General features: G+C 44.8%; 1 protein-coding gene across 1 annotated transcript in view; it reads left to right on the plus strand.

The window, feature by feature from the left end:
- The window catches only part of TRPC5 (transient receptor potential cation channel subfamily C member 5), a 66,671-nt gene that overhangs the window by 16,832 nt on the left and 24,223 nt on the right, over nucleotides 1–25,616 (plus strand). Inside the window, exons 3-5 of the mRNA XM_041484712.1 lie at nucleotides 13,706–14,042; nucleotides 17,303–17,442; nucleotides 22,080–22,402. Of these exons, the coding sequence (XP_041340646.1) occupies nucleotides 13,706–14,042; nucleotides 17,303–17,442; nucleotides 22,080–22,402 (800 nt within the window). The remainder of the gene's footprint in view (nucleotides 1–13,705; nucleotides 14,043–17,302; nucleotides 17,443–22,079; nucleotides 22,403–25,616) is intronic.

Raw genomic sequence — 25,616 nt, forward strand, 5'->3', positions numbered from 1 at the left:
GTCACCTAAATGTGAAGGTATTGGGTAAAAGAATTAATTTCTTGAGTTGCTGTGGGTTTGTTCAGTGCTGGCTCTCAGGTGGGATTTTTTGATGTGCACAGGGATTAGTCACAAACCAGGTGGCTCAGGGCACCTTGGTGACAGCGTGAATCTGGTGACAGTTGAGGGGAACAGGACTGGGACTTGCTGCAGTGGGCTGTGGCTTCTACAGCAGCAATAATTTCTGTCTCAGAGTTACTTGAATCCCACCTCATTGTGCCCTTGCCAAGAACAGCCTTCAGACATTTTCTGATCTCTCTGTAAGCTTTTCCCAGTGGCTGCTTTTGTACAGGAACCCAAAGCTAGAAGGGGTTGCCTGGCTCCTGAAGACTGGCTCCCTCATGGAGTGCAGGAAATAGTACAGCACACAGTTCTCTTCCTGCAGCCACCAAGCACTTCCAGGCACCCATTCAGCTCTAACTCCAAAGGGCCAGAGATGTGACAGCAGCTAAAGAGAGCAGGAGAGGTTGGGAGCACTCCCAGAGTCCCAGGTCTGCAAGGTACCAGCAGTCTTGTGAAAACACTCATGTGGTGCAACTATTTCTTCACACCTGAGGCACCTCTTGATCCTCAGTCCTCGACCCATCTCTGTTTTAGGAGAAGCAATTCCCAGAAATTCAAACTCTCGCCCCAAGTTCCAGAGAGGGAAGCCATAGTACAGCTAAAGGGCCTTTCAGAAGCCCTCAGATCCACAGATTTATAAGTTGATTCAATAAAGGCCACAAACCCCGGGAGAATGCTGACAGCAGTTTCATTAGTTGGCTCTGGATTTCCTTTCTCTTTCCAAATCCAGACAGAATTTAGGAGATGATATATTGCTGTTGGCCAGCGATGTTCCAGGTTATCTGAAGGAGGAATTTTGTTGCTTGGTGGAGGAGCTGAATTTCAATGTGCATTACATTCTTCTGTGTCTGGAGGGTCACCTGAGTGGCAGAAGATCCTGTCACATTCCTCTTTTCACTGTCTTCCCCACATCCAGCACTGACCCAGCGTGGTGTGATCCATTTCACATCCTGAAGGGCTGCACGTGTCATCTGAGGTGCAAACAGCCAAGAGGTGAAAGATGCAGATTTCCTTTCATGTTGTGCCCCCCAGTGCCAGCCCCTCGATGCAATAAGCTGGAGCCAAAGTCTCAAACTTCCTGGGATCCAGCAATTGGCAGCTCCCTGCTCTTGCTGGGCTGCTCCAGGGGCATGTCAGCTCGCTGGTGTCATGTCAGGTTGTTTTTTGCTCTGTGACAGGGTTGGGTAACACCACAAGTGCTCTAGGGACATGGACAAGTAGTGAAGAGTTCCTCTGGAGAAGGGCAACCCAGGTAATCAGGCCAGTGTTCATTGGATCTAAGAAGGAGCAGAGATTCTACTTCTGGATTTCCCCCGGCCTGGCAGGCCCAGGCTCTGCAGCCACAAGCTCAGGTCACCAGCACTGCTGTGTGCAGGTCCCGCTGTGTCACTGGTGACATCCAGCTGTGAGCCTCTGCCTGGTCTTGTCTTGTGTTCAGGCTCAGAAGCTGCAAGTCTGAAGCAGCTCGCTGTGCTTGAAACGTGGTGCTGAACAGTGCTGGAGCTTTTTTAATTTTAAATTTTTTAATCGTTGCCTGCTTTCTTGACAGTTTTTATCTTTTTTTTTTTTAGGCGTATTTGACTGAATTCCAAGCATATGGACAAATTCCATGTTTTGTGACATATTCATGACAGTTCCAGCCTAAAAATGATAGCAAATATGCTCTGTGTTGCCAGCTAAAGTCAGTGCTGTTTTCAGGTGGAATACTGGTGGGCAGGGGCAGAATGAATGAGGCTGGGAAAGCAGCTGCTGAGCCCTACCATCCCACCTGGTTATTCACTAAACCCTGAAGCATCCTGCAGGCTGGCTGGCGTTTTCTTGCCATAATAATTAGGCCGTCTTACCGTGGTAATTAGCACAACACAAAACATCAAGCAAGATACAAACATCCTTGCCAGCTTCTGAAAAAATGAGTAGGAACCTTTGCCAGGGAGACACTGGGAAATGTTTTTTAATCCTGACTATCAGACTGAGAGGATTTTTGTGGGGACAGGAAGGAAAATAGAAGCGAGTTTGGTTTTCATGAAAGAAGGTTCTGCAGAGAAAAACAGCAGACTTTTAAAAGTAGATCATCTTGTTCTGCTGAAGCTTTTTGTGTCCTAACGTTAAATGGGATTGGATTGGATGGAGAAGATTTTTACACCTTAACATTGACAAAGATAAAAGTCAAATCTCTGGTAGCCTAAGAGAAGAATCCAATGTGGACTTTGTGTATTTTCTGGGGTGTCAATTGTTACTGCAGTTTTTAGTTCTCTATATTCTGCACAAGGAATGTGCAATTTCATATTGATTTCAGACAAATTTCCTGCAGCTTTTTTATTTTGAGTGAAATGAACCTGAACCTGAAAATTTCTCCCCAAAATATGAACTGGTCCCATTTCAGCTTAATCAGGCAGACAAGGTCAACTTCAAGATTCTTCTCAGAGAAGCTATCAAGGGGAGATGGGTGAAGAGATCGTGGGGTTTGTCTTTACAAAGGCTAGAAAAATCTCCCATTATGTTTTGTTGGGGTTTTTTTTCCCCAAGACCCCCTTGGAATGTACAAATTTTGATTACTCCCAAACATGACACATGCTAAATATTTTATAAACTGAGAAACATGTTGCTCATGAGGAAGAAGACCATTCTTCTTTGCAGGAGGGCCAAAACAATGGAGAATAAATTTGTTTCTTTTCCTGTTTGTTTTTAATAAGCCCGTAAATCCTAGAAGGTAAATTACTGTTTACACAGAAGGGGGAAAAAAAATCAATTACACAGGAAAGATTAGAATGTGCCCTAAGGTAGCTTTGTAGTTTATTTTATGGCAGTAAATGGTAAAAACATGCTGTGCAATGTTCTCAAGCTCCCTCTCCCTTCTCATGTGAAGTGTAGAATGTCTGTGTACTCAGTTCCAAATTACTGTGATAATTTCTCTAGAAGGTGGGAAGGACTTAATAGTTGTGATATCTGATTGCATGGCAGTCACAAAATCTGAGCCAAAAATGAGGACAGCACAAAACACTGTGGAACATGATGAGTTAAACCCATCATGGACACATCAGTTCTCTGAGTCTTCTGTTAAAGAAATTATTTTCCAAGGATCACAGTAATTAAGGTCTAAGAGACCAGCAGCTTTTCATAAACGCTCTGTAGTGTGTGGCATTTGTCTTCATATTATTCCTTTTCTAGTTCTTTTATTCATGACTAATTTTGGAAGGAGAAAGGGACTGAGGGCCTAATAGGAAAAGGCACAGCTCAGCTGTTGAGGATCAGTCTTCACTGTGCTCTCCTGGCACCAAATTAGCTCTGCATTTGTTAATGTGTTTGCATTTCTAAGAAAAGATAGGGAAAAGTCATCTCTTAGGATCTTGCCAGTCCTGCAAAGCACAGTTGTGTATTCAGGGTGTGTGGCTGGTTTAGGGGATCAGAGCAGAGGCAGCAGGCAAAGAAAATTTTGATGTCCTCCAAGTTTTTTTTTTCCTTTGGCAATAATGTAAAACATCCACAGTGTAGCAGTGAGTCAGGTCTAAAAGGGCAGATTTCTGCTCATATTTAACATTCTGCTGAGCCACAAGAACCGCAATACACATTCAGCTTATTCCTGCTCTCCTGCTCTCCATCACAGGTCATTCCCATCTCCAAAACGAAGTGAAACATCACAGTAGTGGGGGTTTTAATGCATTTTTCTGGTGCTGGCAAATAGCTGGGCAGGTTTAGTTTATGTGTCTGTAAGAGGTCTGCACAATGCAAGGCACTCAGAAAAAAACCATTATTTTATCTATGACTCTATTGCTTAGCACTTCCACAGAATTAGATCAAAGGAGTGCACAGAGAAATTCCTTCTCAAAAACCCTTAACCTCCATATCTCTTCCTCACTGTGCTCTAATCAATGGCAGGAAAGGACAGAAGCAAAATTGTTTGCTTTTCTAATTCAAAAACAGTGTTCTTTGCCATTTTTCTCTGAAGGATGAAGCTTCAACAGCTTCAGTCCTTTTTTTATTTTTTTTCCCAGGACATTTACATAGACAAGCACCTCCTGAGATGCAGTTCTGAAGTGAATGAATAATCATTCCTGCCATGCCGCATATTTTTCCGCTGTGTCTTGACTCTTGTCAGCTGTGTGGCTGCAGTCAGAAGCACAGCATCCCTCTCCAGGGAGCATGCATAAACCTGGGAAATTTCTGAGGGCACTTCACTTAGTGTATAAAAAGAGCTTATAAAAATATCAGAGATGCATGAAGAATGAAGTGTGAGGTCTGTGAAAATCAAAGCTCCTCGCCTGCACCTTGTTTACCCGATTTGAAAGCCATTCAGGTATCTTGATGGATGGCCACAGATCTTTCTTTGCTTGCAGGCAAAGCTCAGTTATTCTCCTGTGGGTTTGTCTGTTTTCTTGCCATGCTGCCTGGAGGAATAATGATAGAGGGCTGAATATTTGTATTGTGCTCTTTAAAGGCACAATGAAAAGTCTTGCTTGAGCCTGCACAGCTCAGAGGAGTAATAAAGAGGCTTTTACTTCCAGATTTCTAGAAGAAAATCAGGTCGTGAAAAGATCTTTATTAGGACTAGGTGAAGGAAGCAGAGCTGCTCCCTGTGGAAGCTTTTCTTGGTTTCTAGTGATCTGGAACATTCATATTTCGTAGTGTGTTCCATGGTGAGGGTGCTGTGGTCTGTCCTGTGCCACAAACCTGAATGTAAGCAAATTTAGAGATTTCAAAAGCACTGAGTGTCCAAATGTGACCTTCCCTTTTCCAACAGCCATCCTTTCATTTGTTCATTGTTGTCTGCAGCAATGTTCCCATCTGGTGTGTGAGCAGTGGCCTGTGCTAAATGAAGCTGTTTTCTCTCAAGCTCCATCCCAGCAGCACTTGACCACCTTGGAAAATCTTGTGTGAACGTGGCACTAGCTGAGCTGTTATCAGCAGCCTCAGAGGCAGAATTTGGGGTGGCAGGTGGGGAGATTTGTCTATATTTGCACCCTTAAAAGAGCCATCCCTGCTGATCACTGGTGGTGCATGACTCAGAGCCCCTCCTCTACGGGCTTGTGCAGTTGCCAAATCTCTTTGTTCAGTTTGGGAAATTGTCACAGAAATTGAACCTGTGCGGCTGCATCATCGTGTTACAAAAATCAGGACAAGTGGCACTTAAATCTTAACTCCTCTCTGAACTTGGAAGAAGAAATAATATTTGGAGGGCTGATGGTTCAGTGGTCTGACAAAGTGGACTGGAATGCTGATTGGAGGGAGCAGCATTATTTGGTACATCGTTCACGTAACGCCGAAACGTTCTCGCTTGATGAAGGCTAGCCACATATTGCAGCTGTCACAGAACAGAGCTGCAGAACACTGTCTTTTGACAGCAAAATCATCTCTGACTAATCTTGTCATGCACCAATTTGAAAAAGCACCCTAAGATTGGTATGTAGGTCAAGGACAAGGACTTGGATTGCATTATGGTGATGTGTAGTGGGCAGAAAATGCCAGGATCATTCTTTAAGTCATTTTTGGTGTCTTGTGCCTCTTACTTAATGATCTGCTGGATAAAGATGGGAAATATGTTGAAAGCTGAAGAGGTTGCCACTGTTTTAACAGCATTCAAGAATGATTTAGTGAGTTTGACAGTTCCCTAGACTTCATGTTTCCCATCAGTCTCCTTGCCAGCCAGAGATGAGGCTTGGGAAGCCAAAGCCAAAGTACAGGACATGATTGATGGGCTTTCTGTAGACAGCAGGAACTGGAGAGGACAAGTGATGCCTTGTGTGTGGTAACAGCCAAGTGTTTGGTGTGCCCACATCTGAAGGGCTGAAGTGTATTTAGAGTCAGCTTTATGTCAGTGGAGAAGAGTAAATCATGTTATTTCTTACTTTGAATGACACTCTGAATTAATAAACTCTGGGGGAAAACTGTGGGCCTGGATTCTCTCATTCGGATTTAGAAGTGATCATTGTTATTTACCTGATTTCTGAGAATTTCAACTTCACTCCGTGGCTAGAGAAGAGAGTTATGAAGCTCCTTTCAGAAAAGAGCTGACATTGCACACTCCTCTCACCTCGTGTACAAATCAGGTCCATCGCCATCTCAGTGGTGACTGCTCTCAGTCACCACCTCACAGGTGGCTCCAGGAGAAGTGAGATGAATCAATGGGTTTGTCATGACACCCCCCAAACTGAGCTCTTGTGCAGACTGACATTTAAAAGCTGTGACTGCAGTTTTTGTTCTTAATTCTCTCCAAACCCAGCTGGCTGAGCAAACTTCCCTCAGCAAAGTATGTTCTGCCAGGGTGGTACAGCTCAGGAGCAGGGGCAGCCTTTGGGGGTTCCCAAGGAGGTGAGGAGTGTTTGTAGTGTGCTACTCTGCTCTTTTGTAGATATTGGAATAAATTTACTCATTCAGGAGAAGGTAAGGCAGAAAGGAAAAGGAATCCAAAATTACACAGTTTCTGTGTAAATGTGTCTCAGGTCAGAAAGGAAGCCAAGGAAAATTAATTTTGGGACTTTTTATTAACACTAATCGGGTAAAGTAAGTATGTATTTTAAAATACTCGTAAATGGCTTTTAAAATTTTCATGTTTGCTTTGCTTATCACTCATTTAATGTAAATGTTAGTAATTCACTAGAGAATGAGCCCAGCCTTTTACTTAAAAGTCAATACCTTCCCCACTTCTGCTCTAGCCCCTGAGAGCTCCCAGTATTCACTGCCAAAATCTGTAACTCCTGAAGTGCTGCCTGAAAGAGCACTCAGGAAATGCTGATAGGTTTGTCTCTAAACACTTTTTAGTGTTTTTCCAGTGCTTCTGTGTCTGATATCCCCTGTTCAGCTCAGGTATGTGTTGGAATTAACTCCCTGTGGCTCCCATTCAGCACTTCGGCACTATGCCTTTGGGAACCCAGCCCAGACCTCCTGCGTCTTTGTAAGAGAGCTGGATCCTGGGATGTTTGCTGGGATACATCCCTCAGGAGCTTATTTATCAACTGCAGCTGTCTGCTTGAGTAACTGCTGGAAAGTTGTGGTTCTGTTGGGCTCTTGCTCAGCTCTGGCCCAGAGGAACCTGTTCTGCTGGGGTGTCTGCTCCAGGAGCAGCCTTCAGCACCTTGCCTTGGTTCAGAGCAGAATTAATGCACCTAAATCCTGCTGACACAGGCCACAAATACAAACCTACAGCTAAACACACATTTAAGCACTCGGGGTAGAGATGGATTTAATTTCAAGCTTAAAGACTTTATAATTGCTTCTTCCATGGGTTGGTATCCAGGATTTGCAAGCATCTGTCTTTGTCCTAGGATATGTGGGACCTTTTAATTTAAATATTGAAGCCAATCCAACTTGAAGGTGTTAAACCCATGAATTTTGATGGAACAGTGGCAGGATTTTAGAGGTTATTCACTCTTTCCTTTTGTCAGCATCCACCTCACTGCTGAATTTCCAGTTGCTACCACTTAAGCTGAGATCATGTCTGCTACCACCAGAGAGATCTGTTATGGATAGGAGACCTTTAGTTGAGATTCATGTGTCATCATAATTGAAAATATTTTAAGAACAGATTAAACTAAATTCTTGTCTAATTTGAGGCCATATGTTCATCTGTGGAGGATCTGGAGTTTGTTTTATTCACCAGCTGAGGGTTTGAGCAGTTTGGGTAGCACCTGGTTTTCTTGAAGGGCTGGTCCAGCTCAGCTGTGTGATCTCCTTCATGGCAGGAATGCTGCCATTTGAATTTTCATCAGTGCTTCACTGCTGCTACTCACAGCTGTGGTTTTGGTAGGATATTCATCCTGCAAAAAAACTGTTATCTCTTGGAAGTGTCTGATGAGGAATGTTGAGTTGTGTAGTCCCTTTCTCCCACATTTCACAGCCCCCCTCCAACTGCTTTGTCTCATTTCGCCTTATTTATTTTTTTTTCTGTTGCAGAAAGTACTTAATTAACAGGGTGAACAGCCATTAGGTGTTTACCCTCTGCAGCTCACACTTCGGCAGCAGAATGTAAATAACTTTGCAGCCATTAACAAGGTTGAACTTTAAAAAGAAATGTGCTACAAAAGAGGGTTTTCTTATTCATCTCACTGTTTGCAACACTGCAAACTTGAGGAGGCTGGCATTTCTTCTCTGGAATATGTGGTCTCACAGGGCTCACTGGCTCTCTGCTTCAGGCATCAAATTAGGCCACACAGAGTTTCTCTCTCCTGTCTTGGGCTAATTTAGAAATGAGGCTCTTTGACTGTTGCCCACTGGAATTTCCCTGAAGAGCAATCAGCCTGCTGCAACCACCACATTTCCGTTCTTCCTCAGAAGATCTTGTTGGTAAAAATGGAGGCAGAGGGCTTGGTGTGGCCCTGGAAGTGTGTGGTGCTGCTTGAGTGGAGAATGGCAGTGGCATTTCTCCTTTTCATGGGAAACAGGGATTCACAGGGAATCTGCATTCCTCACAGACCTCTCTGAGATTTGCTGCTGCATCAGACACTGCACACAGGCTGCAAAATCTAGCTCTCTTCTGGGAAAATCTGCCTTTCCAAAGCCTGAATAGCTTTAATTGTGGAGGGCAGCACCATGCAGTGTCACCCAGTAGCCTTGCAGGTTTGAGATGCTCTGGGCTACGGGGATGTTGGTGAGCTCTGACCTTTGAAAGGAGTGTCAGGCAGGAACCAAAGGGAATTTCATGGCTCCCAGGCCGTGTTTGGCTCTCACTGGTGACCTCTGTGGGAGCAGCCGGAGCTGACTGATAGAAGAACTCGGTCCTGCTGATTAAGACAGAGCTCTGCAGTTCCAAATTAGTGGTTATTCATCTATGAAGAGGATTCGCCCTCACCATCCGCAGCAAGAGCACAGACAGAACTCCAGCAAACTCCAAACAAGAGGCTGTTGGCAGCAGCCAGATAATCAGAATAAAGGCAGAGGGATGCTGTGCTCAGCCCCTGTGATGTCTATCAGGGAGCTATTTCAGTTGCTCCCTGAGGCATTCACATCTCAACCCATCTGTGTCTGATCCTAAATTACTTATGACTGCGAGAGATCAGGGATTTCCCCATAGATGAGGGGAGGGGGGTGGAACATAATTTCTGTGTTTGACAGCATGCAGAAAGCATTTAATTCCCAAGAAGTGGAATTTAGGTGACTTAAAAATATCAGTAAAGATTAGTTATTAAGGAAAAGACACTCCATCCAGCAGTTGCTTTTTTTCCCCTTAAAAATATCCCCCTTGGTATAGGATTAGGTGGCAATGAGCGTGATGAACATTGAAAATGAAATTCTCTAACAGCACAATCCACCTGCAAGCCAAATGTTGCACAAAGACCCTGGAAAGGCTGAGAGAAGAAGAAGAGAATATAAAAGACTTTGTACTGCAGTAATCTCTAGAGTGCTTCCCAACTGTGACTGGAGTTGCTGATCTCATTTCTTGGAAAGGAAAAGATATTTATCCCCATTTTCAAAAGCCAGGAGACTGAGCACCTTGCTCACAGGTATCACAGGGGTGTTGTGCTCACAAGGAGGGACTCCGAGTGGCATCTTATCTCCCTGTGAACTGTATCTTCAGCTAGGGACGTGTTTTGCTCAACAGCTAATGGACAAGGAGGTTGTTTTTGGGATTAGATCCTCCAGAAATGCGTCTGCAGGTGGGGACCCCCCTGGGCAGTGTTTTGTACAACCACAGGCTTCAGTGCTTCTGTGGTGACTTAACTCCAGCCAGCAGCTCAGCCCCAGGAGCCACTCGCCCACTCCTGCAGTGGGATGGGGGAGAGAACTGGAAGAGGAAAGTGAGAAAAGCCGTGGGCTGACATAAAGACAGTTTGAGCAGGTGCAGCAAAAGCCATGTGTGCAGGCAAAGCAAAACCAGGAATTCATTCACCATGTCCCTGGGCAGGCAGGAGCTCAGCCATCCCCAGGGCTCCATCACTGTCACAGTGACTGGGGAAGACAAACCCCGAATGTTCCCCCTTCCTCCTTCTCCCCCAGCTTTGTGTGCTGAGGGTGATGCCATAAGGTCGGGGATATCCCTGGGGTCAGCTGGGATCAGCTGTCCTGGCTGTGTCCCCCCAGCTCCTCCCTGGTGAGGGTGAGGAGCAGGACAGGCCCTGGCTGTGTGCAATCCCTGCTCAGGGAGAGCTCAAACACCCCTGGGTTATCAGCCCTGTTCCCAGCACAAAACCAAACCCAGCTGCTGGGAGGAAAATTAACTCTAGCCCAGCCAAGCCCTGCACAGCATCAGATGTTCAGTTCCTGCATGCACTGAACTGAGCATAAATGCCACCTCTTGGTGACATTTCTTTTCACTGATGCAGCTGTCAGAACATTCTCCATCCTGTCTGTGGGGTGATGCCTTGTGCTGCTGTTTGTGCTTGAGACTGGAGGCTCCTGTAATGCAGCAGTCTGGATAAAATGCTTGTCAAGCGTTGGAGAAATAGTGTTTGATAGTCATATGTTCTCTGAGCAGAGCTTCTGGTGCAGTGCATCTGCCTGTGACTCTGGCCCATCCACAAAACTGGGACAAAATGCAGGTTTTTCCCTGCTTTTTGTTGTGCAGAAACTTTAACCGGTGCCAAATCCTGTCACACACGGTACATTCATGTGCAATGATAAAAGGCTGTGATATACACAGGCACTGTTTCAGGCTGTGGCACATGAAAGGCTTTGCAAAAATGTGGAAAAAAAACACATTTGGGGTTACTTACGTGGAAAATTAACTTTTGCTCAGGAAAAACCTTGGTAAAAGTGATGTTGAAGATGTCAAGTTGCTTTTCCAGTTCTCTGCTCTGCTATTTGCAAAGTAGAAATTTCTTTAACATAATGGAGAAATTTAAAATTATGGAGGATAACAAAAATTCCACAATATTATCAGAATTTCAGGGTTCTTCACGCCTGAAAGAATATATTTTTGTATTTTGTGTGAATTGATTTAGCACTGTGACTCCTGGGCAATCTTTAATAAGTTGAGCATTCAATGGTTTAGTCTGGTCAATGAATTTGGGGATTTAGTTTAGTTAACAACACCTAGAAGCAAACTCACCAAAAACCAATAAATTCTTTAGGCAGCACACCAATGGCTTGGTTTCCTTCCTCATTATAATTCAGAATTCCAACGCTGGAAGTTTTGTTTTTCAGCCAACTGCACTACTGGAGATAAAAGCATCAGTGATGCTTACTGATTTCAAATCTGTGATTAATAAGTTGGACTAATACAAGTTAGCAAAAGTCAACTTTGGTAAGTGCTTGGCCTTACCTTTAATAAACACAGCATTTGGTGGTTTATGACATTAGGGAGTCTCTTTGTGTGGTGTGCTTAAATTTCCCTTGAGCAATTTTCATTGAGGTTGGGACCAGCTTGATTGGAAAATTTAATGGCTTTTTCCATTTCCATTCCTTTTTGCCAATCTGCTCTTTAAAGCTGCTCTTTCATGATGTGTGAATTTGTCTCCATTTGAAGAACTAACATCAGATACAACTGAGAAAGCAGATTTCAGAAATGAGCTATTAGGCAGAGAAGAGGCACTTTTAAGATGCTTGCAAGTTGCACAGCAACCAGAGGAACATACAGTCATTTGATTTCTCAAATGACTTTGACTTTGACTCAAGGGAAAAACAGTTTTATTCTCCCCTCAGAGCCTTCTATCATATGTGATAAAGAGAAAATGTGTTTATTACATTTTCTCCCTCAAAAAAAAAATTAAAAAAAGAAAAAGTTGTGCCTCATCTCAGAGAAGCAGCAGCATCTCTTGCCCTGTGAGTCACTGCAGAACAGATCCAGTAACAGCTCCTGAGCAGGATCTTGAGAAAACAGAGTAGTGTAACTTTCTGTTTCCTCCAGGTTTTAAACACAAAGCACTGACCCTTCTGAAATCAGAGTCAAAACACAGCCAAACACCAATCAGTGCTTGGAGGTTTTCCAGTTTCTGCGCAATTGTTTCTCTTACCTGCCCAGAGCAGCTGTGGCTGCCCCTGGATCCCTGGCAGTGCCCAAGGCCAGGCTGGACAGGGCTTGGAGCAGCCTGGGACAGTGGAAGGTGTCCCTGCCATGGCAGGGGGTGGGATGAGATGAGCTTTAAGGTCCCTCCCAGCCCAAACCATTCTGGGATTCTGTGACTCTATGATCATTCTCCCCATATATGGAATTTTACAATAATATTTTCTCATCACTACCAACAGCAGGTCTTGGCTTTTTCTGGAGACCATCACCCCATGAGCTATGGCCCATTTTCAGCTGCTGCATGTGCTGGTTGATTCCAAATCACACACTCTTCTGATAATATTTTCCCAAGCCCTCTGGAGCAGAATGTCTGCAGTTATGTGCCAATGCAGAAGTAATCAGAAGCTTATTGTTGTAATAACACATCAAAATCCAGCTTCATAAATGCCATATAGTTCCCTTGGAGAGCTTATTTTCTGTGCTAGTTTGGGTCATTCCATAGATTTGAACTACCCAGTCCAAAAATGGTCTGATTCTGATGTAAACAGCCTGTTAAGACATATAAAATATATTACCAAAATCTAAAAATACTTACAGAAGTGAATGACTTAATCAGAACAAGCAACTAATTTCTCCTTTTGTTGACCTTGGATTAGTCATTTTGAACATGGCAATGACAGTACTCTGCTTGTTTAGAGCACTCTGAGAACTGTGCTTAGAAGTCCTCCCAATACTGGGCAGTTTTTTCACTGTATTTAAAAGATTTGGGTGTGGGCTAAAGATTTTTTAAGAAAAACAGAGTTGTCTTGGTCTTGCACACATCTCTGGTTAGTTCTGGGTCGGGAAAGGCTTGAAAACCATGGGGCTGTCCAGGTATAATCAGGAGCATGAAGCCTTCTGGCACTGAGCAGAAATACCATGGCTTGGTTTGAAATCCCAAAGGTTGTTTGGGATGAGAGCAGCCTGAAGGAGTTGTTGCCCCCTGAGCACGTGTGGTGTGGTGTGGGTGAGATGCACTAAATCACCACCACAGTGCTGATTTTTACAGAGTGAAAGTGAACTGTCAGATGTCGCCTGGATTCCTTTTGGCCTCTCCTTAATCCCTTGTGTTTTACAGCTGCTCCCTTGCTGAGCAGCCAGGCAGGGTTCCAAATGTGCTGTCCTGCTTCCCACCAGGTGCCACCTGGCCACACCTGGTGCTGCTGCTGGCTGTCTCATGCCAGCCCAGCCCACACACACATTGCAGCGCTCCCCACACTGCGGGCGACCTTCTCCCTCTCACACACACTCTCAGAGCTTTGCACCTTTTCCCTCCTGCCTCATCCTTGACTCACTTCTTTAAGATGCTGACAGTGACTTGTTCCAGGCGGTCCAAACCTGAAACATTGTGAGAAGGAACGTGCTCCAGCACATGGGGAGAGAAACAGCTTGTAGTAATTCTCGTGGTGCTGCTTTGGCACGAGGCTGTGTGTGTGGTGAGTGGCTGATCTGCAGAAGGATGCTGCAAGTAGAAAAACATTTCTCCCATGAGAAGGAATCTTAAATCCTACATAGAAAAAGAAGAGTGAAACTTCCCTCGTTTTTTCCCTTTATCTCCAAATGCTTTTCCAGCCCATAGCTGGCCCCAGAAGTAATCTGAGGGGGCTCTAACACGTAAGTGAGGGGGAGTGCATGTGCAGTACCAGTCAGTAATAATTTAATAGTTTTTCTTTCTTTCTTCCTCTCCAGTTTGTTGCTCAGCCAAACTGCCAGCAGCTACTAGCAACGCTTTGGTACGATGGCTTTCCAGGATGGAGGAGGAAACACTGGGCAGTGAAACTCCTGACCTGTGTCACCATTGGACTGCTGTTCCCTGTGCTATCCGTGGCATACCTGATTGCACCCAAGAGCAGGCTGGGACTGTTCATTAAAAAGCCATTTATCAAGTTTATCTGCCACACTGGCTCCTACCTGACTTTCCTGTTCATGCTCCTGCTGGCGTCGCAGCACATCGTCAGGACTGACCTCCACATGCAGGGACCACCTCCCACCATCGTGGAGTGGATGATCTTGCCCTGGGTTCTAGGTAAATCCCACACCTGATCCTGTAAATCCCACACCTGGTCCTACACTGGGTTCTAGGTACATCCCATAAATCCCACACCCAATCCTGCCCTGTGTTCTAGGTAAATCCCACACCTGATCCTGTAAATCCCAGACCCAATCCTGCCCTGGGTTCTGGGCAAATCCCACACCCAGTCCTGCTCTGGGTTCTGGGCAAATCCCACACCCCAATCCCCTGGGGTTCTAGGCAAATCCCACACGCAGTCCTGCCCTGGGTTCTAGGTAGATCCCATAAATCCCACACCCAGGAGCGCTGAGCTACAGGGCCTGACTCACACCCACAGCAGCCATGTGGGGACTCATTCCCGGGCCAGCATGTGAAGAGGTTTGGCATCCAGCTGCAGAGGCTGCACAGAACAGCTGGGCTCCTTCTGGAGCAGCAGCTCCTGTTGGCCCAGGGCTGCTCTGCTCTTCTGTGCCATCTGATGTGCCTTTGGACATGAGCCAGGTGCGCCACGGCAGATGCATGGTGCTCTCCCTCCTGCCTCCCCATGCCGGGTGAGGTGAGAGGAGCAGGTTGGGAATGAGCTCCTGGGTCACACACAGTGTCCCTGCTGCTGCTGCTGCCTCTGTCCTGTGCCTGCTGCAGGGCCAGGCAGTGCCCAGAGCCTGGCTCTGCTCTCCCTGCTCCCTGACCTGCTCCCAGCCTGGTTTATTCCTCCCAGATAAGCTGCAGGAATGCAGGAGAGGGGAGAGAAGGCTCACTCTCTGCTGGTAATCACTGACCACATCAGCATCAAGTGCTCTGGTATCAGCAGGAGAAGGAGGAGTGTTGATTGTCTGAAGTTACATGTGAGGCTCTGATTCCACTCTGGCTTGGGCAGCCAGAGCTGGGAGAGGAGCAGCTGTCTGTGTGCTGAGGATGTTCAGGTGAGGCACTGTGGTGGCATGAGGTGGGAGGAGAACAGAGGAGCCAGATGGGTGTATTTTTGATGAGAGAGGACTATTTACCCTTCCAAACTGAGCTGCAGCACAGCAGCAGTGGAAGCCTGTGAGCTCCATCAGGATCCTGATCAGCTCCCATGTCCCTGGCTGTGTCACCAGCACGTGGTACCCCTGGGAGCTGGGAATGTCACAGGCACTTTGCTCATGGGCAGTGGTTTCCACACCTTCCTCCTGCTTTCCCACACCTTTCTGGCTCTCCTGCTTCCTCGCACCTGTCCTGGTGGCACCAGGACTCTGCTCCTTGTTTCTGTGGTGGCTCTGTGTCAGGCTGGCTCTGTGCTGACCAAACCCAGCTGTTCCTGTGCCAAACCCAAAACTGCTGATGGAAAATGAGGAAGGAAAGTAAGAGCTGCAAACATGTTCACAAATCACTTTGGATGGTGACCCAGGGCACTGTGCTCCTTGCACTGTTCCATCACCAGCCTCATTATCTGATGGAGCTGATTTATGCACTGAAATGCAAGTGTTGGAAGAAACTTCACAGTAAGCTCAGGGGGTTAAATGTCTTTTCTGAGCTTAGGTCATATCTTCACTTTATCTTTAAATTCATGTTAAAATTGAGGGAAATGGTAGGCATTTCAGTAAAATTGATTTGCAGATGAAAGAAGGATAATCCATTTTAAAAAACCTTTCAAAAGCACAATCCTTTCAAAAAACCTTTTTTACAGCTGTCTGTTCTTGAGTTCCTTTGTTTCAGATAAATAGAGATATTGTATGACTGTTTATTAAATAGAGAAATTAGAACAGTTTCACCAGATTAAAGGTTATTACTTACAAAATATTTTCCACTATAGAAGGAGAGAGAGCAGGCACACACAGCATTGCTGTAGCTATAGTAACCAGCAAGGATAACTCACTATAAATGCAGTGTGTGAGTTCTTCAACAGGCTCCTCTCCATTGATTTATTTTATTTTATGGGTTTGCATGCGTGCAGAGACGTGGAGGCAGCTGTAATGGGATTACCTGGCTGGCCTTGACATTGTGCTTGTGTGGCCATTGACCTGCAGGCTGGCAGCTGAGCAGCTCACATTGATGTTTGGGGACGTGCAGCAGTTCATTGCAGCTTTGCTGCTCTTCAGATTGAACATCCAGGTCCTTAAAGTTGAGTTGCAGGCAGCACATCAGTGGCCACTGCAATACCCTGTGGTTAGGCAGGGGTAGCAGTTTGGGTAATTACATTGATGCACCTGAAGGTGTACTTGCTTTTGTTTTGTTTTGTGTCATTTTGTTTTGTGTCCTCTTCACACATTTTCAGTTTTCATTCAAGGATAATGTCAAGTGAGTAATTCAAAATACCTGGGGCTCTAAAGACATTTTTCAGAAACATCCAGGGCATGAAGGAGCTGCCATTTGCTTTTTGATGGGACTTAGCCTTTCAGAAATACTTAAACAGTTCTGCAAGAAAGGACATAGAAGTTACTTGTAATTAGAACTGTGTCAGTTGGGTTTAGCAGTCTGGGGATGAATTTCAGAAGCTGCCCTTCACCCTTTCAGCTGCAAGGAGGCATAGTGAGCATTAGCAAGTGCCAAAAATGATCACCAGAAGGCATTTCAGGGTTGAGCTGATGGGCTCTGGCCGTATCCTTGGGAACAAACAGCTCACACACCCCACAGCCATATCTGACATGAGGTGAGTCACTGCCAGGCTGCAGTGCCCTGCTTCCTGCTGAGTCTTACCTTTCCTCACAAATAATCCCTGTGGGCTTTCTCTACGGTAAGATGCATCAATGCAGGGGCTGAGCAGAGAATGGATCTGTTCCTTCCTTCTTTGGGGTGATATTTCCAGGTCAGGGAGGAGCTGTGCTGGCATGCAGAAGCTGGTTCTGGTGCTGCTAGAGAAAGTCAGGGAAAATCAGTGCTGTCCAACAGAGCAATGAATTGCTCACAGTGTCTGTGAGAGCAGACAATCTATTAGAAACTATACCAAATACAGCTGCTTGAAGAGTTTATTCACGTAGAACAAATTTCAGCTGAGCCAATTCACTCGTCCTGGTTATAAATAACATGTGTTTCAGGCAGTCTCCTCATGTGCATATCTGGAGCCCTGGGTAGGAAACCAAGGTCTTTTTCAGCTCTCTCCAGACTGCATTCCCCACAAACTTGTAAAATGTCTCATAATCAGCAGCACTTTGTACTTTGTAGAAAGGAGGAGGGATGAGGTATTTTTTCCAAGCTGTTAATTTCAAATTGTCTGCTATTACATCATATGTATATACACAGACTTTTAATGGCAAATAATGCCTTGTCATGGTAATGAACTCCCTTTCTTTCTACAGGTTTCATCTGGGGAGAAATCAAGGAAATGTGGGATGGTGGATTCAATGAGTATGTACATGACTGGTGGAATCTGATGGATTTTGCAATGAACTCCCTCTATCTTGCAACTATCTCCCTTAAAATTGTTGCCTATGTCAAGGTACAGTAACTTGGGAGAGGGAATCTGTAATGTGCTGGTGAGAGCTGTGGTACACAGGGTACAAACTGTTCAAATCAAAATCACAAAGCAAAGAAAATAGCAGCTTTTCAAGCAGTCCAATTTTGAAAATTCACCTGGAAAGCTATTTTGTTTGGAGAATGAACATCCTGCTCATTCCAACTCTTTGATTAAAAGTTAAATAGATTGCTTGGGCACTGGGGAGAAATTCCTCCACTTTCTGTGCCTTTTGTAGCTACTCAGTTGCCGAGGCACTTTTTGTTTTCTGTGCTGGCACTGGACCTCCTTCAACAATGCATAGTGAAAATGTGGCTTTCAAATAAAATGGTAAAGGGAAAACAACAACAGAGTTACCTGCAAACTTCTAGAGCCAAGCTTTATAATCTGTATGATCCTACAGATCTGGAGATTAGTGATCAAAAGTTTGTGACAGGTCTAATGAGAAGAGCAAGACTGTTATTAGGAGGCTTCTCTCTGATAACCTGATATAAAAGGGTCAACTCACTCTTGAGTATGTAACCTGTGGGCAGGGAAGTGACAAAGGAGCAAGCTGGGGCTTTAACACCCTGTAGGTTCTTCCCTGTCATGTTCCATTTGTGGTGAGAGCCCACATCAGAGCTCATCCTCAAAAGCACCTTCCACATTTATAAACTTCTGATGCTCCAAATTAGCATATGCACAGGGTTTGAAGCCAGGGGATGGCCTGAAGCACTTTCCTTCTGTCTCCCTTTTTCAAAGACAAGACACAAAAGTAAAATTCCTTATGCAACAGCTCTCTTTGGCTTCGGCTGGAGCTTCGTGCTTGGCCTACTTCTTCCCTTGCTGTGAATCAGCAGCAGCTTCACTGCAGTCAGTGAAATTACTCAGGTGTAAATCAAGCAACTGGGATCTGCTCCTTGGCCACTCCTGCTCTTCCCAGCTTTGCAGGGTTTCCACTTCTGGCAGCCCAGCTCCCAATAACCAGGACAAGCCCTTCCCCAGAGCAGCCTTGTTTAGTCCTGCCCAGCAGGCAGAGGGGGAGAGAGGAGAAAATTTCACCAAGCCCATTGAGTCCAGAATGCAAACAGCCCTGCTATGGGGCCTTTGTTAAATCCTGAAGGCTGCAGTCGTGGTGAGTCAGATTTTCAAAGGGAAAAGCTTTTAAGCTGGTTGCTGCTCCCTGAAGAGGCAGCTCTGTAACAGCATCAAAGCAGGAACAGATTACGTCTTTTATTCTCCCAACATTCGGAACCAGGGAGGAAATTACAGACTTGAAAGGTTGGTCTTTAAACAGCAAGCAAAAAAAAAAAAAAAAAAAAAACCTGGAAATGGTAAAATGCGTGGACAAAACTTAAAATGTTACCAATCTGGTTCTTCCTGACACACAAATTACTAGAGGAGCTGTGCATCGCGGGTTTGTGCAGTCACACCCTGGGATTTGTGACTAAAGCCAAAGACAGGTCCAGAGAGGTGCAGCTCTTTGTGTTCCCTGTAAGAGCCACAGAAATGTGCAGGTCAGCCCCAAACCCCATGGGCCAGCACACAAAGGAGGTTTGGCTGGAACAGATCTCTTTGAGCCCAGATCAAACCCTCTTGGGTTAAACCTGGCCCATCTCAGGTCAGCTCCTGATGAGGGCCAGTGTCAGGCAATTCTGAGAGGTGCAGAAAATCTTCTGTGGGAAACACGTGGTCACAGAAGTTCCCTCTGCCCTGTGTCACTCCGGGGTTGCAGTGTGCTCTGAAATGTGGGGGTTTCTAACGTTGATAACGGCTTCAAAACATTTTGCAACAGATTTGTTATTTATAGAACAGCCCTGAGCTGGAAGAGGCTGGGATATATGCCAATATACCATATTCTAACACTTCTTAGAACTTCAAAGGATTACATGGACATTTAACTTTCTGCCAAATAGCACAAAAAAATAAATTGCATACTGACACTAAATGCTTTCCATCCTTGTTTTTATGTGTTTTTACATTTTTTTTCCTTGATTTGACTGGTTCCAAGACCTGGCTCTAATATTGTCTGATACCAATGGAATCTTCAGGCTAATTATAGGTAGAAATACTTTCTTAATAAGTTTTCATTTGCTGCATTGAATTATCATGTAATGAGGAAGGGTAAATGTGACAGCACGGTGTAATTTATTTGTACTATTCTATGTACATCTCTGCTGTGTTTCATCTTTTGAACAGACACCAAACCAAACTACTCCAGCCTTCCCAGATACCTCATTAGATAACTCTGAAATCTGCTGTTTTCTGTTACCTGTGATGCCAGGTTGCTCTGAAGATTCCATTTGCCAAGTGAGGAGATACCATCAGTTCATAAAGGACTAAAATATGACCTTAATGTCCTAAATATTGCTTTATTTATTGCTTTATTTATTTATTGCTTTAAATATTGCACAGAAGAGGGTCCCACACCTCTTTTTCAAGCAATATTTTAAAGTATTAAATACCTTTAAAAATATTAATACCTTTAAAAAAGGTATTTTCCCTGTACTTTTATGTGCAATCTGTGCTAAACCTTAGCAGAGAGCTCTGGGCTGCTGCGTCCAGCCAGCCTGCAGAAGAGAATTGGGAATAACTGAGCAAATCTGCTGTCCAGGCTTCCCAATTCCCACCCCCCCCATTGCTGGATATCCACAAAAAGTTCACCTCTCTGCCTGTTTGTAGGCATTTTAAGACCCATCTTCAGATCAAGTTAACAGGCTCAGGCCATGATGTCCATGCAATAAGGAACAGTTTGGAAATGTCAGAAGCAATCCGAGGTCATGCTGAAATGCCTTTGTATCATGTCTCATCTCCTTCATGCAGAGGCATAGTTTGAAATATCAACCTGCTTTTTGCTGAGCCCTTGAAAAAATAGGGAGCTTGTGTATTGGACCTTCAGGTTTAAATAGAAAGTCTCTGCAATCTCGTCTGTCAGTGTGATATTGGTACCATTTCCTTCTCAAAGGTACCAGAAATATTTTAGGAGCCCTAAACACGCTGGTTATAGTTTTAGCTGAGTGCAGTTCTGCCTTTTTATGCATGCTAAATGAGCGGAGACAAATGTTAAAAGGACAATTATTCCTTGATGTTAAATGTCTTTGACTCCATTCTCTGTGCCACTGTCGTTAAGCCAGAGCAGTTACATTTTTGCATTTCACAGAACCAGAGCAGTTACATTTTACAGAACCAATCTTTTGCGTTACCTGCTCGCATCTGGCCGCGCTTTGCTCAGAAAATGCTTCTGCTTTTACAGCTACATTACAAACCCAGTTAATGTTGTAATTGATGCACTCAACTGTACCCAGTGTTTCAGCTGTAATTAAGACCTCTGCTTTAGCAACTCTCCTAAAATTGCCATGACAAATTAACTAATAAGAAAATTAATACGAAAAAAGCCTTTTGGTTCTGGGCTGCCTGCTCTTTTTTTTGAGATTACATGGGAAGGAAAGCATGCAATAGTTCACTGCTTTTCTTCTTCCCTTCATTCTCCCTGCCTCCCATTGTTCCTGGAATGTGCAGTGTTTATAATGTGCAGTCATATTTAGGAGGAAGAAGAACAAAAGGAATTGGAAATTTATATCTGGAACCTGCTAAAATCTGAACCCCTTTAAATGTTGAAAGAGAAGCAGGTTGTGTGTGGACCCATGGACATAAGGAACCCACAGAGTGTGAACTCAAAAGTAAAACAAATTTTTTAAAATCCTAATTTTTCAGTTTAGGCTAAGAACAGCCAACACACCCAAAGCCTCTAAAGAAAACCTGGTCCCACATCTCTCACCATCAGGGGATCATAATGTAGTAGGGAGAATTCATAAAAAAGCATCATTAAACCTTCATCTCTGCTCTCATCAAGTCACCTCAGTCCTGAATCCTGACTGTGAGTCTGACTGCATGTGGGGTGTAAGGGGTTAAATGTGGCCTCAGAGAAGAAGAAAAAACAATTGTTATCTCTGTTCACTGCTCCTGGTTTTGCACATGTGGAATGTGTTATGGAGATTGTTTACCCAAAGTGATTAACCCATGTTAATTGGACATGGGTGAAAGTTGTTTTGAGTGATTTGCCAGTCACTCAAAGCTGTGCCCTGGCTGTCTCAGACAGTCATGGGTTTTTTTTTAGTATCTTCAGCACAGTATAGTATTTCTTTAGTATAGTTTTAATACAGTATTAGTGTAGTATAGTATAGTTTTAATACAGCAATTGTTCAGCCTTCTGAATCATGGAGTCAGAGCACATTATTCCCAGCATCAAGCCCTTTTTGTGCCGCAGTACCTGGTTAGGATTTAGCTGTGAAGGGTTGGATCAGTGGCTGTGACCTTGCAGTTACCCCAGAGTCATTACACCCCATCTCACTTTTGTACCCTTGTTCTTCCTTCCTTCCTCCCAGTACAACGGCTCTCGCCCGAGGGAGGAGTGGGAGATGTGGCACCCGACCCTGATTGCAGAAGCCCTCTTTGCAGAGAGCACATTATTCCCAGCATCGGGGGGTCCTTGCAAGGATAGCTAAAAGCCCTTTTTGTGCCGCAGTACCTGGTTAGGATTTAGCTGTGAAGGCTTGGATCAGTGGCTGTGACCTTGCAGTTACCCCAGAGTCATTACACCCCATCTCACTTTTGTACCCTTGTTCTTCCTTCCTTCCTCCCAGTACAACGGCTCTCGCCCGAGGGAGGAGTGGGAGATGTGGCACCCGACCCTGATTGCAGAAGCCCTCTTTGCAATATCCAACATCCTGAGTTCCCTGCGCCTCATCTCCCTGTTTACAGCCAACTCACACCTGGGACCCCTGCAGATTTCTCTGGGACGCATGCTGCTAGACATCCTCAAGTTCCTTTTTATCTACTGCCTGGTGCTTCTGGCTTTTGCCAATGGACTGAACCAGCTTTATTTTTATTATGAGACCAGTGCCTCGGAGGAACCCAACAACTGCAAGGGGATCCGATGTGAGAAACAGAACAATGCCTTCTCCACGTAAGACATCCTATCTTTCTGCTTCTGAGGCTGCTTCCCCTGTCCCTGCCTCCCCTGCTGCCTGTCACTGCCCTGACAGGGCCTTTATTTATTCATTTGCAAGTGCCAGGTGAGGTGGTTGGCTCTGCAGGACAGGTGGGAGTTAAGTGGGGCAGACATTGTGCTGAGCTCTGCTGTCACAAACACTCTCACTTAGGTCTGCCACTGGGAGACTTTTTAGTTCTGGACCAAGGAGTTTCCCTACATGATCCTACAACTTAAATCTTACTATGACTATGCACAGTTTCAGTAGATTTGAGAAAGGAAGTGTTCTTTTGCCACAGTAATTGTTTTGCCTAGTTATTGAAGAAAGGAGGAGAACCTGAATGAAATGAAGAAAATAAGGGATAAATCTGTTAAAAACAGGGATTAATAAATAATGTGCCTGCAGCAACAACAACAGTGTCACCTAGACCATTTTTGTGGATGCATGGTCTTGCAGGCTTCTCTGATTTCCTTGCAGACTAAAATCCCAGCAGAACCTTTTTTTTTGCTGGCAATTCTGGTACTTTACTGAGATGCTGGCATGGAAATTGCTGTGAGGACAGCTGGCGGAGCTGAAAGAGAGAGCACATGCTGAAAAATGACATGAATTGTCTTGCTGATGTATTTGTTTTAATTACTAATAGTAGAAATAATTATAATAATCAGCCCCCACCCGATTGTTCTTGCTGCTTGCACAGTACTTAACTCACAATGGCAGGAGAAATAAATAAAGCACGGTCTAGAAAAAGGCCCACACCCTGCAAACAAGCAAAACAAAACTGTTGTCCACCACTTTATGCTAAATTAAATAAAACTTGTCATGATGCCCAATAATTCTCCTCCCTCTGTCAGCTGAAGGTTTGGGGTTAAGAAAGGATTTGGGATGTATTTGCGCTGTTATCAAAAACAGATGATGGCTCAGGCCACATGACTTGGTTGGGAGTGGAGAGGTTCCAGCTTTGTCCTGTGGGCTCTCTCCTAAAAGAAATATGGAATTTTCATGGGATAGAGCCCGTCCTTCCAGAGCAGCATGACTGGGTAGACCAGACATGTGCCATTTCCCACCGCAGAGCAGGAACACCACGGGCTTGATTAATTTTCTCATGAAACCCATCTCTGTCTGAGGGAAGTGAATGGACCTGCACTGTGCTAATGAGAAACAGAATTAAAGATTTCAGACCTTTTTCTGTTTCAGTTGCCTCACATACCTCAGAAATGTGTCGTGCTGCCCTGGCAAAGGAATTAAATAACAAATTTATTCCTTGATCTGCGTCCATATTGATGCAGCAGCCAGAGGGAGGAAAGTTTGGCAAGCACGGTGTGTGTTAAGGGGTAAATTCTGCCTCAGGAAGGGTCAAGCCTTCAAAATCCAGTACCAAACCCTGCCTTTCTCTGGAGCTGTGGTGAGAACAGATGTGTTCAGTTCTAGTTTGGGCCTGCCAGCACTGCACACTGGTTTTTTTTTTACAGACTTGATTGTGTCAGGTAAGTGGAGAAAGGAATAGCAGGATTTGACTGAAGAAAAAGAATATTGGGCCAGCAGGAAAAAAAAAAAAAAAAAAACCCCAACAAAAACAACAAAACAAGCAAGCAAGCAAGCAACCATCCTGAAGTCTGTAAGAAGGTGTAATGTCTTGGGAGCTAAAAATTATACAAGAAGCACTTAGCAGAAAGTGTGTCGATCAGCTTAAATACAAACCACAATTTCTGCCACCCTAACATTCATTTAAACCCCCTGCCAAGGGAATGTAGCACAGAAAGGAAATTGAGGGGGCTCAGCCTTTGTGGCAGAGGTTTGTGTAAAACAAAATCCCAGTGGGAGGGGATCCATTAGGAGTGAGGTCTCCTGGCAGGGGACAGAACACTCTGCAGGTAGTTTTTGTTTGAGGCTCGCTTAAGAAATTTATTTAACGTGTTCTTAAAAGTTTAAATGGTCTTTATTAACACCCCCAGCACAAGCTGACATTTGGCTGGGGAGCAGATGCACAGCATGGGGCAGTGGCTGGGAAGGAGCAGCTGCAAATACAAATATTATTTTAGGGGGGAAGCGAAGGAGGCTGGAGCCAGTCCAGCCAGGGCTGGGGACCCTGACTTTGCTGATGGCTCATTCCTTATGAAGGAATAAATCTGCAAAGCTCTGAATCAGTGCACTTTGGTTCCCACCAGCATTCCTGGGCTCACACAATGAGCTCTGATTCTGCAAGGGGAGCAAAGAGGACGCCCCTCGTGCGTGTGCAGCTTGTGTCAAGTGTGACACCTATTTACTGGCACTTTATTTCCTATTACTCTCAGAGGGTGGGTTTAACGTTTTTCTTGGCGAGGAAATGTTCTGCATTGCACACAGATCATGGAAAAGTAATATTCCTTTGTGACAGCAACGAGGGGAAGTAATGAATAATTTAAGGTTTTCTGCTTTGGCCTTGCCATCCCTCAGAAAGCAGAGTGCCTGCTGCTTAGGCAGATGATTGGAAAATATGTTTGTAGCTGTGATGCTGGCAACTGAAGGAGGGAGAGGAGCATGAGGAAGAGGAGGAGGGGATGGAGGCAGTCACATCTCCCTGCCTGCTCTGTCCTTCTCTCTCGAGGGTCACACTGCCATTCCCCTGGGCACAGGTTCCTGTGGCAGAGGGGGCACTTGCTCTCTCTAAGCCACCATGGAGAGTGGTGGAGCTTTGAGAATTCTTCTGTTTGATTAGGATTCAAAATACACTCAGCAGGACATGAGAGCCTCTCAATCACAATTTCCAAAACTGTTTCTTTATTGCTGCTTCTTCAAAGTAGTGTGAGCCCCCCTGAAACATGGGCTGTGAAAAGAGGCTGTGGACCTGTCCTGGCATTAAACACTGAGGACACAGCCCCTGAGCCTCGCTGCTCTGACAGCTGCAGGAACCACTGGCTGTCTTTGTCATGCCCACATGTGAGTGTTTGCCTTAGTCTGGGCCCAGATTACACACCTGGGTAATTCTGTGCATCCAGAACAACACACTGATCACTTCTAAAACTGATTTCAGTTCAATTATTAGAATCCCTGTCTCTCTTGTACCTACAGCCCAAGTAGCATTTCTACTGTTAATAGTAAAAATATTATAAATATTTTAAAAGACAGCTAGCACTCCACCACTTCCAGTAAAGAAATGCTTGGCATTCTTTGGTTAATCTGTATTTTACTACCTTGGTTATTTAATAAGCC

Source organism: Pyrgilauda ruficollis, unplaced genomic scaffold, assembly GCF_017590135.1.
Source record: "Pyrgilauda ruficollis isolate IOZ18807 unplaced genomic scaffold, ASM1759013v1 scaffold67, whole genome shotgun sequence".
Classification (NCBI taxonomy): domain Eukaryota; kingdom Metazoa; phylum Chordata; class Aves; order Passeriformes; family Passeridae; genus Pyrgilauda; species Pyrgilauda ruficollis.